This window comes from Chenopodium quinoa, unplaced genomic scaffold (assembly GCF_001683475.1).
Source record: "Chenopodium quinoa cultivar QQ74 unplaced genomic scaffold, ASM168347v1, whole genome shotgun sequence".
Classification (NCBI taxonomy): Eukaryota; Viridiplantae; Streptophyta; class Magnoliopsida; order Caryophyllales; family Amaranthaceae; genus Chenopodium; species Chenopodium quinoa.
In genome coordinates this window covers 4537047-4549882 of record NW_018743331.1, presented here as the reverse complement: position 1 = coordinate 4549882, position 12836 = coordinate 4537047, and the positions used below count along the sequence as shown (strand labels likewise).

Below are 12836 nucleotides of genomic sequence, written 5' to 3'. Positions count from 1 at the left end.
TCACAATAAAAATATAAACAATTAAACATTTAAACAAGTAATAAAAATATGAAATTCAGAATTTCAGATTTACTGTAAATTTAAACAATTAAACATTTAAACAACAAAACAAGTAATCAATTATTCAATTAATCATACATTCATTGATTCATACCTCCATTGAAATGCATATGACGAAGTCACGCTGTCACGAAGACACGAAGTCACGAAGGACGAAGGCTCAAGGGCGGTTGTTGAACCTCGTCACTGCTGCGAACTGCCGGCGAACGGTGGACGGCGTCACGGCGAGCCGGCTAGGCGATTGACGAACAGACGAAGTCACGAAGACACGAAGTCACGAAGGACGAAGGCTCAAGGGCGGCTGTTGAACCTCGTCACTGCTGCGAACTGCCGGCGAACGGTGGACGGCGTCACGGCGAGCCGGCTAGGCGATAGGCGAGGGCGAATCGAAGAGAGAGAAATTGAAAATTGAAAAACTTAGGGTTTGGCTGGCTGGCAAATGTCGCAACGCAACAGAGCACTGTAAATCTGTAATTGCATTTTTTTTTTTAAATTTTTTTTTTTTAAATTTTTTTTTTTTTTTTAAATTTTTTTTTTTGAAAATGGGGGGACAAGTGTCCCCACATGTCCCCTTCTAGCTCCGCCCATGAATATGAGGGACCTCGTGCACCTAATTGTGTATCTGACATCAACAAAGTTGACCATCCTCTTATCACTTCTGACTTTGTATGTAGCATCATTTTAGATCTCATACGAGCTGATCCTTCTTTCAAAGTACATGCCATTGTGCAAGTCATCAAGGATCGCTTTCACTATACCATAACATATAAGAGGGCTTGGTTAGGAAGCAAAAGGCTATTGCTAGCATTTTTGGCGATTGGGAGAAATCATACGAAGAGTTGCCCAAGTATATGTAAGCACTTCAAGAGGCAACAGAGGAACCGTAGTTCATTGGTGCACAGTACATACATCAGATCCTTCTGTTCATGTGTTTAAGAGAGTATTTTGGGCGTTTAAGCCGTCTATTGACGGCTTTCATCATTATCGGCTTCTTATCACCATTGATGGCACTCATCTTTATGGAAAGTGTAAGGGAACACTTCTCATCGCTACGGCTACAGATGCAAATTTTCAATTGTTTCCTCTGCCTTTGCTGTTGTTGAAGGAGAGACTGGTGAGGCTTGGGAGTGGTTTATGGCATGCATAAGACAATTTGTTACCCAAAGACATCAATTTTGAAAACAATGACAGAGGTGGGTAGTGGATGGGAGGAGCCTTATGCTCATCACAGGTTTTGTATCTTGCTTCTAATTTCAATTTTGAATTCAAAAATGCTCACTTGAAGAACTTGTTTGGCTGTACAGCGGATGCACACCAGCAAAATAAGTTTAACTATTACTTCAACAAGATAGGTGAGATAAAGTTGGAAGCTCGTGAATGATTAGCAAATAAACCATTGAAACAGTGGTCACTTTTGCATGATGGTGGCTTCAGATATGGCATAAAGACCACAAATATGTTAGAGGCTTTCAATGGCGTGATGAAAGGAGTTCGGTGTTTACCCATCACTGCTTTGGTGAAAATGACATTCTACCGAGTGATTCGTACTTTGTGACTAGGCGGGGGTGGAGTAAGAAGAGATTTGAAGAAGGTTATGAGTATTGTGAAAAGGGTAATTCTCCAATGAGAAACAAGTTTTGTTTCTCATGGGGTATGTGTTAAGATCTGGGGCTCCCACTCATGATACATACGCGGTTCCCACCAGTGAAAAACATCACATTATTTTTCAAAAATGTCATTATGAGAAACAAAAGTGTTTCTTATAATGAGGAACTGGGGCTCCCTTGAGTGAAAAGGCTACAAAAATAATCGAACTGAACTTGCAAAATTCAGCAGCGCACACTGTTAGGCCTTTTGATTATGAACGAGGTTTATATGACGTGACAACTGGTCAAGGTAATCGTCCTTCTGGTAAAGGGGTTAAGGTGCACACTGTTTATGTGAGAAGGAAAACTTGCACTTGTCAAAAACTAATCATATATAAGCTGCCTTGTTCTCATGTCCTAGTGGTATGTCGGTATCGAAGCTTGTCATACGCTGAATTTGTTGATCCTTTCTTCACTACATCTAAGCATAGACAATCATATAGCAAAACCTTCAAACCTCTATCAGCTTCTGGGTATTTATTATTTGTTGTGCTCAAACTAATTAGAAGCAGGATGCTACAGACTAATTAAAAGCAGGATGCTACATATTGAATGTTTGTCATGAATTTCTGAAGTTTAAAGCAATGAAAGCTAGGACTAGATGCATTTCATACTATAAAAGTTTGTTTGGTCTATTCAGTTACATGGTTTATCACTTCTGGAACTGTAACCATTCTTTTTATATTTAAAAAAAAAAAAAAAAAAAAAAAAAAAAAAAACAAGTTCCCACTGTTCACTAACAATAAGAACCTTTAATAGTATTTTGCAATTTAATTATAGCACATCAGCAAGAAGCATTATAAAAATTTTAGGTATCACTTTTTCTCCAAATATATATTTGCAATTTGTAATACTCTATTATATTTACAGTTGGTTATGTATTTACTTTACACGAGTGGACTCGGCTAGTTGCATTTCATACTATCGTGATGCACTAGATCGCCAAACTGAGGATCAGGTATATTTATGCGAAAAGGCAACACTACTTTTTTGTTTAATAATGTTCTTTAACTGAAATGTGTAATGATTATAATTATCATAATTGTGACTTTTAATAGATGACATGGCAACCGTATACCGAAGAGATTCTTGCTGCACTTCCAGAGATATGTCGAGCTGATAGACATATTTGGCGCACTTATTCACCGTTGATCTGCTTTGATATTGTTGAGTACCATCATCCTGATCGAGTAACGCGCCAATTCGGATTCGAGTAGACCATACCACTTCCATGTAACACTGGTGAGTCACTCCATCGTATGGACCGACGAGGAGTACGTACTAAGAGTTCTAAAGTGATCCATGCTCAGCTCGATATTTGGAGGAGTGGCGAAAACGAGAGGACAGGGTTGTCATAGGAAACCCGATGAGGGGTCAAGCTAACTCATTATAGACATATATGTCATGGTATCGAAAGATTACGAGTCTCATTATCACCCCGACTACACTAGAGCGCCCTTCGACTCATTACCAACCCGCTTCGACCGAGTTTGTGTTGGTAGGATTTAAAACTAAAATGTTGGATTTTATTAGCTGTCTTACATTGTGTTAGGTTATATATTTATAGTCTTATTTTTGTCTATTATATGGTGTAGGCTCAGGAATTAGCCGATGTGGTGAGGAAATGCACTCGAGATTCAGAGACCGCGTCGGAATTGCCAGGTGACAAGGCATTACAGCTCACATTGCATACTCTACAAAGCCTAGCAACTTCATGTGCTGATACTTTACATGCAATTGGCAAGGGATATCTTCTCCATGACATTGGTCTTTCTCGCCCTACATCCTCCTCATCTACTGCACCATAGTCTAGCACTTCACTCTTCCCCTTCCCAACCTACTCTTACCCGACCAACTCCTCGACGTTGGGAACGTAGAGCTCCCATCGCATCACCATCTTGTTCCTCCCACACCCATCTCCTAGCTTGCTGACGACTTCTCCACCTCCTCCTCCCTCTCCACCACCTCCTCCTCATCCTCCCCCTCCACCACCTCCTCGCCCTCCACCACCACCTCCTCCTCCTCCTCCCCCTCCACCTCCACCTCAGCCCCAACACCACTCATCACTTTCTTCACCCATGTCACCTTCTTCTTTCAATCTTACTTCTACATCATTATTATCTCCAACACTTATATCTCCCCCGCTGCCTCGTACTTATGGCAGACGCAAATCCACATCCACATCTTCTGTTTTTCCCTTGTTGGACACTATTACGGAGGTAGATGAATATGGGATGGGATCTTCAGCAACTCATAAAAAGAAACGTGAATCGTAGTTGAATATAAGCTTCTTTTGTGAATTATATGTAAATATTTATAATTTAGACATACCAACATAAATATATGTACTTAGGCTTTTTGACTATATGCTGTAAATGGTGGTTTTCAGTATTGATTTTGGTGAATTTTATTGAATATTATAAATGTATTTGCTGAATTATGAAGTAAAATTACAACCTACAACAAGATTAGGGAGTGCAGGTTAAAGATCGGCTTTAATAATTTCGGTGTAGGAAAACAGGGAAAACTTAAGTTATGGTACCTTCAGCTTAGAACCGCTAATGGTGATGGCGGTTCTATCTTAGAATAAAACCGCTAATACTATTAGAGAATCTATCAAAAGAACCGCTAATGGTATTTGAGGTTCTATTAAAAGAACACCATTAGAGGTTCTTTAGATGGAACCGCTAATACCATTAACGGTTCTATTTAAGCTAGAGCCGCAATCAGTAGTAGCGGTTCAATACAAGCATAGATTTAAAAAAAGAAAAAAAGGGAACCTTGTAACCGAGCCTACGTGGACGGTACGGTAAGAATTATTTTTTAAACTAACGTATATACGGAATTAATTTTCATTTTAGCATTATCTACAGAAATCACTCTATAATTTTTCTCATTGGTGAATTGCAAAAAGACTTATTATCTTTGGAAATCATGAATTATTATATTAAGTTATTTATAATGTTAATAATAATTTTTTTTGATAAACGATCACTACACGAAATAGGCCGGATTCCGACGGACTTAAATTCCGACGGAAATTTCGAAATTTCCGACGGAATTTGGGTCTGTCAAAAAATTCCGTCGGAAAAGGTAAAAACGACGGAAAATCCCTCGGAAAAATTCCGACGGATTTTTTTTCCCTCGGAATTTACAGCTTCCGACGGAATATTCCGTCGGTAAAAAATTTCCAGGGAATATTCTGTCGGAAGCTGTAAATTCCGAGGGAAAAAATCCGTCGGAACAAATAAAACATAAAAAAAAAATTGAAAAACAGCTAACCCTAAAAAAACCGGACTTCCACCTCCCTTTCATTTCTCTTTTCTCTCTCCTCTCCTCTCCTCTTCTCTTCTCTCTCTCCGCCTCTCTTCTCTTTCTCTCTCCTCTCCTCTCCTCTTTCCCTGTGAACTCCTCTCCTCCCTCCTTCTCTCTCCTCCCTTCTCCCTTCTCCCTCCTCCGTCATTTCTCTTCTCCTTCTCACTTCTCCTCCCTTCTCCTTCTCCTTCTCCTTCTCACACCACCACTATGCAGCCCACACTACTCCTCCTTTTTCCCCTTTCTCTTTCTCTCTCCTCTCAACAACAACATCAACAACCACGCATAGCCGCAACAACCAGCCACGTGTCACCTACTCCGTATTCACCGGGAAGCCGTCGCGTCAAGCACCATCGTCCACCGTCAAGCACCGTCTCGAGCCACCAGTCTCAAGGTTTTTGTTTTTTAGATCTACTAATTTAGGTTTAGTGTAGATCTAGTTAATTTTGTATGGAATTGTAATGTTAGTTTATAATATTTATTATACAATTATATATTTATATATTTCTTTTAATTTTCGTTGGTTAATTATCGTTTTTTTAAAAAAAATTTAATGAAATTCTGATTATAATGTAGATCTACTGGTTTTGATTTTTTTTTGTGGTATTTTTTGATTTTTTTTTTGTGGTATATTTTTATTATGTTGTGCTAATTTTCGTATTTTTGGGGTTAATTTTCGGTTTTTTAGGGTTGATTTTCCTTTTTTTTTTGGGTTTTTTTCATTTTTGACGGAATTTCTGGAATGGTGGTGGTGGGGTGGGGGCTGGTGTGAGTTTGGTGCTGGGTGGTTTCGGTTTGGTGTGGGTGGGTTTTGGTAGGAGTGGGTTAGGGGGCTTTCGTGGGTGGGGATCTGGATTGTGGGGGTTTTGTGGGTGGATCTGGGCTGTGGGGGTTTCGGTGGTCTGGTGTGGGGATAATGGCGGTGGTGGTCTGAGGTTGAGGGTAGGGGGTGGGCTGGTAGGGGTATGGGTGGGTAGGGGGGCAGGGGGTGGGCTGGTGGTGTGGGCTGGTAGTAGGTGGGGCTTTTTTTTATTAACTTTTTCGACAGAAAGGTAGTAGATTCCGACGGAATGTTCCGTCGGAAGAGTTATTTTTTGTGACGGAAAATTCCGTCGGATGAGGTATATTCCGACGGAATCTTTTCCGTCGGAAAATTACGACGGACTCTCGATAAAAGGCAAAAACAGCGCCGACAGAAAAAAAAATCCGCCGGAAATTCCGTCGGAAACTAGCCTTAATTCTTATGATTGAACTCGCCCTAAATCGGCCTCTACTTAAGTCTTATGATATTCATGTGCGCTTTTCGATCAACATACATACATCAAGTTAATCCTAAGCTTATTTAATATACGTTGGTTGATTATTAATGCACAATCAAATCTGTTATTGGCGATCACTTGAATTAAAATCATATTAAGCCTAAATCAAATTATTAATTATCTTATTAGGCGTGATTTCAAGTACAAATTCTCTTTAAACCTGCAAGACGGGGCATGATCAAGCAATAACAATCAAGCAACATTTAATTAATTGACACAACAATCACCATCATAATAATAACATCAAAACAACGTTAGTAAGATCTTAGGCATGATACTAAACGGATTAATAACAAACCTAGCATGTCACTAATAATCAAGATAAAAGCTTTAGCCTAAACATGATACTAGAAATCAACATGATATTAGAATTATTAAATTAACACCCTAAACATGATACTAGAAATCATAAAGACATCCTAACATGATTTCTATATCAAAAAATCATTAAATAATCAAATTACTTAGTTTGATGCCTCGTACCTCTTTCTATCAAAATAATACACACGTTAGTAATTTCAAGAAAGATTAAATCAAATAAATAAATCAAATAATAATTGAAATATAGATTTGGGACCAAACCTTCATAAATATCAACCAAGATGTATGTTAGGACGTGTTTAGGCTAGGCTAAGAAAAGAATCAAGAGAGAGAGAAAGAATTAGAGAAGGGATTTGATGATGATTGTTGGTGATCAAGCTTTTTGATGATTGAAAATGGGGTGAAACAACCTCTGTTTATAAGGGAAAAAAAAGAGGTTCGAAGGATCAGAAAAGAGTCAGAAATCAGATCAAAGTAAAACAGGTTCCATCGCAGCGCGATGATCCTGCAATTTTGCGATTTTTTTTTATCATAACTTTTGATACAGTAATTGGAATAAGTTAAATAATATATCTTTGGAAAGATCTTGAAGTTTACTTTCCATCCCAATTAGAATCAGGTTGATATATTTTTTAGAATAAAAGATATGGTCGAAATAGTGAAACAGTGTCAGTTTTGGATAGAGTTTGGTATTTTAATCCATATCTTTTTCTTTATAACTTGGAATTGGGATTATGATATATAATTGGAAATTTAATTTCAAGGGCTATCCAACCATCTAATATTTGGGTAAAAATTATGAGGCACGAAAATCATATCTGAATGTTTTTGAATTCGAATGGAACAAGGACTTTCAAAAAGAGGAGTTTTATTCATTTTCAAACTCTTTGATCTTTATCTTCCGGAATGGATAGATTGAAACCTTCTAGAGACTTCTTGAAGTTCCTAATTAATCCTAATTGTTTAGGATTAGGATTAAGGTATTTGGACCCTCCACATGATCATTGGGTCGCAGATAAGACTTGGTTCGGGCTTGGTTTAGTATTTTGGCCATAACTTATTCGTTATAAGTTGGATTTGGGCTTATAATATATTGTTGGAAAGCTCTTTCCAATCTCCATCCAACTAAACAATAATAGGACGATGATTATGGACCATAAATAAACTGTTTTCGACGTTTTTGTGAGTTGGACACGAAATGAATTATTTTGGATTTAAAGATTCGAAATGAATGATTTTGGGTAAAAATATTTAAGGTATGGTTAAGAATATGGTCAAGTTTAAAGGAGAATTTACGAGACTTTTCAACTCTTTACCTAACTCGATAATCAAAGACGTGAAAGATACTCATCACTGGGTTTGGTTTTTGGGGAGACACAACCAGGTGTCTACAGAAACCCCCACTTTGACTGAGTTTGGAGAAACGTAAGTTTCAAAAACAAAAGTCAAAGTAGATCGATAGGGACGGAGAATGATTCAGAACGTTTTGCGATCCTAAATCATCCTTTTTAACGCCGATACCTGCAGAAAGCGTCAGTACTACAAATAAAGGAGATGTGGGAAAGAAACGAGTATCAGGGCTTACCGAGGACACGTCTCTAGGTGACATCTCATCGACCTAGGTGACATCTCATCGGATCAAATTTGTTTAGTTTGACAACCTCCACATTCTCAAGGAGCGCTGTTGATGTCCACTCGTCTCTGAACAAAAGAGGTTTGGAGGAATTTTCACTCGTCTCCGAACAAGGGAGCTTTTGGATGAAATGTCCCCTCGTCTCTGAACAAAAGAGCTTTAGAGGAATGTTCACGCGTCTCCGAACAAAAGAGATTTGGAAGAATGTTCACGCGTCTCTGAACAAAAGAGCTTTGATGAAATGTTCACCCGTCTCTGAACAAGGGAGCTTTGGAAGGGATTGTCCACGCATCTCTGAACAAAAGAGCTTTGGATGAAATGTTCACTCGTCTCTGAACAAAAGAGCTTGAAAGGAATGTCCACGCGTCTCTGAACAAAAGAGCTTGAATGAAATGTCCACGCGTCTCTGAACAAAAGAGCTTTGAATAATATGTCCACGCGTCTCTGAACAAAAGAACTTGAAAGGAATGCCCACGCGTCTTTGAGCAAAAGAGCTTTGAATGGAATGTCCTCCCGTCTCTGAACAAAAGAGCTTTGATCGATAGATGGTGAGAATGTTCGAGTGGCTGCGAATAGAAGCCTCAATGAATTGGTGTGGGTGTTCGATTGGCTGCGAACAGAAGCTTCGATGAATGGTGCGATTGTTCGATTGTCTCCAAACAAAAGCTTCGATAAATAGGTGTATCCTGTAAATCAAACATTGTCACAGGACTTTGCTTGTGGTTTTCTTGGGGTTAACCCAAGACTAAGTGTACTTGACTTATTGTGGTTGGTTGGCTTGAGGGTAACTCAAGGCTTGGTGTACTCGACTCATTTTGTGACTCAATGTGCTCAAATCGACTCGATGTGCTTTGACACGTGTGTGCAGACTCAACTCGATGTGATATGACTTGATGTGTATGTCATGCGTACGACTCGTGTGTGTAAACTCAACTCAATGTGATGATTGTGTTGTGATTGTGCTTATGCAACTCCAAAATGCAGAAAAGCAAAAAGCAAAAGTTTTCCGTCATTTTTGTGGAGGGTACCGACTTTCTCCCGAAAAGAAAGATGTGAAAAGGAAAAGAGGTAAAGTGTACGTGAAAGATGAAGTTGTTGAACTTCCTCAAGATGAAAAGAATGAGTCAAGCGATGGTGCATGTTGAATGAGCTTAATCAAGTGTATGCGTTGATGTTGTATCTCATGGTGCAAAGTTTGATGATTCGATAATGAAAGTACTTGGATAACTTAGGCGTGGAGGCTAAGTAATTCATACTTTGTGATTCAATGATGATTATGATAATGAGTGATTTGAAGATGACAAGGCGTGCTTTAAGGCTATATCAAGATTTCATGACAAAGGGTTCCTAAGGGAAAGATTATTTCGCTATGTATATGTGATGTGTGTGAAAGTGACACTAAGGTTAAGCTGCAAAGGCTAAGGGCGTGGAAAAATATTTTGAGAAGAGTCAAATGGTGACTCTTAGGCTGGATAGGCTAATGATGTAGGGATCAAGCCCCCAAGTCTAGCTCTAAATGGATAAGAATGAGCATTGGAGATCCCTCGATATGCTTATGCACGAATGTAAATGAATGAATGCATTTTTATTACCACTAGGTGAAAATAAGTAATCCCCACCGGTTCAAACCCTCCATTTAGCACCGGTTTTGAACCGGTGGGGATTTGGGGGGTGCTAAAACCCCATACATTTCACACCGGTTCTGGGGGAGAACCGGTGCCAAAAACTAAACTTTTCGCACCGATTTTGTCTTAGAACCGGTGCCAAAAGTCTCCAAAAATATTTAAAAAAAACTTTTAGCACTGGTTTTTTTCCAAAACCGGTGCCAAAAGTGCCCCATATTTTTTTTTTTTTTTTTTTTTGCATTTTTTTCACTTAAATTGTACAAATACTTATATATAATCATAATATACATAAAACACATATATTTTCTTCAATATTTGTGTCATACATCTGATAAAGAGCACTGCATCTTTGATAAATAGAATAAAAACTAAGACAAAAAAAACAGCAGACTGCAGCAGCTCCCACTGACCCCAAGCCTGCAACAAAGAATGAGACAGCACAGCCACACCACGACCAGCAACCCCAGCAGCAGCTACAAGCAAAACAGCAACCAGAAGCTACACCACGGCTAGGCAGCCAGCACCAGACCCAGCACGAGCTGTCAAAACCAGCAGACCAACAGCACAACAGTGCAACAACAGCACAAACATACAGCAACTTGTCAGCAAAGCAGCACTGAACACAGCAGCGCAACCACAACAGCAGACAGCAGGCAGAACAACAGACTAGCAGGCAGCAAACAGCAGACAGCAAACAAAAAGCCAGAAGCTCAGACACACACCACCAAAAAGAAACACAGCAAGTCAGGCACCAGCACAGAACAGGGCAAACAAGTTGAAACCCTGACCAGAAAACCATGACAGCAGCAAAAAAAAGACAAAACCCGCAGCACAGAAAAACACAATTCTGCATTGTACGATAACCCATAAAACACAACAAAATTTGCACAAACCACAGCAAAGATCCTGATTTCAAAACTGACTAACAAACCAGCTTAAACAGCACACTAAAAGAGAAGGTAAGGAGATGTTTACTTGTATCAGCCACAAAAATGCCATCAACCTGAACTAGTGGCCTAGTGGGGCTGTGGTTTAGATTTTTAATACTTCTTCCCAAAAAATTGCAGCATTTGCTTTGGGCACAAGATTTAAGAAAGGAAGTTAAAGGTGGGCGATCCCAAAAATTCCCATTTAACAACAAACAAATGAGAAGAAAAGTGGGGTAATAGTTATTATCAAATGTCTAAAGGGGTAAAATGGGTATTTGGTGTGTGAACAAAAAAGGTAGCAAATTATACACTAACTTATACGAGGACAAATTATTTTGAGAAATGGGAAAGAAACCCTAACAAAAACATTGATCATGGAAGCCTTAAAAATTGTCTCGATCACATAAAAAAATTGAAATCACTAACAGTAACAATTACTCTTCCATTTATCTCAAGAAAAATACATTTACAATAATAAATCTCTAACACGAAATTCTTTGCAACTTAATAAACATAGTCTGGTCAACTCTTACATACAAGGGGGTCATATATACTTATGTGATTTCTAAAAATCAGTTTGAGACCAGATAGCGGAGCTAAACATTTAAGAGAAAAACAATAAAAGTGCAACATTCAACCAAAAAGTGGCCTATTGGTACTTAACAGTAGCTAGATTGCCAGAACTCAACCTGAATCAAGCTGGAAACTATCTACCCATTTTCTTAATCCATCCACAAACGTCGTGTCTTGGTGTCTTGGCCGAAACATAGATGAGACTTGATAGGGATTATAGTTTTCACCATTTTTCCCTTCGTAGAGCGCAAATGAAGAGAGTTTTTTGTTGAAAAGGGCATAGGTTTCCTTATTATGAGTTTTCATCTGCAAAAATATGCATAACATAATTTAGGGTATTAACAGCTTAAGAAAACAGTCAACACATAGTAAAAGAAACCGAACAGGAAAAGGAAGACAAAACGAGAAATAAGGAAAAACAGGGGGAAAAAAAGTGAAAAATGGCAAATTTAACTGGGAAAATCAATTTACAACTCACTTGATGTTCCTTAATTAACTGGTTGCTATTGAGACATAAGCTAAGACGAGGAAGATAAAGGGTGAAGCTCTTCATCAGTCAAGAAGATGTGAATAAGAAACAAAAATTTTAAGATTATATAGTTCCAAAATATATTTAAACAAAATGATGACAATAAAAATTGAGCTTCCTGACACCACCTTGATTAATAAATATAGTGACAAAGTATTTCTTAAGTCCAATCAAATTGAAGTAAAACAAGGAGATCTTTCCACCTTTACAAGGTTAAAAATGTACACGAAAATGGGAAAGGGAAAAAAAGAAAAAAAAAGAGACACAGTCAATTACTAAGAGCACATTGTAAATCTGACCAAATTTACTTCATCACAATAACGGTAGATGTTTTATAAATAGAGACTACAGTCACCAGAAAACGAAATGAGTCGAAATAGAAGCTCCATGGAGAAAGAGTCTGCAAGTTCAAAACTTTGGAAAGTTGGATGATATCTCCCGATGCCTTAACCTGAGGAAGCTTCTCTTAAGTTTCAGCAAAGATATTAACTAAAAGTCCACAGATATTATGTGACTCATCTACAATTCTCAATGAACAAAACCAATCTGTTAAAAAACAAGAGTTTTTTAATTACATGCTAAAACAACGCAAAAAGTAGCAAATTCTTATAATCATGCGTGTGGTGATGTAGAAAAATTGAACAGATATTTTCATACAAGCTAGGATCAGAGTAACCTTTACTTGGAATTTATCATCAACCTACTACCAGCTCATAGTTGAGGGTAGCCGTAAGTCCGGCCTTTTACTCCTCATTGCCAAATTTTTCAAGCAGATCATGTCAACCGTCAAAGTTAATTCACACTGAAAACAACACATATAAATTTAAGGAAAAAAAAACTTGAGGGGGGTAACAGGGGAGATGACTAGTAGAAGTACAAATATTAA

General features: G+C 38.3%; 1 protein-coding gene across 1 annotated transcript; it reads right to left on the bottom strand.

Annotated features, from left to right (window-relative positions):
• Positions 1 to 10168: 10168 nt before the first annotated feature.
• LOC110737556 (protection of telomeres protein 1c) lies at positions 10169 to 12521 on the bottom strand (the record flags this gene model as incomplete). The annotated part of the gene is given in 3 exon segments (XM_021917897.1): positions 10169 to 10458; positions 11538 to 11727; positions 12306 to 12521. Coding segments are annotated over 3 exon segments (447 nt in total), but the record flags the coding sequence as incomplete, so codon positions are not given.
• Positions 12522 to 12836: the final 315 nt, after the last annotated feature.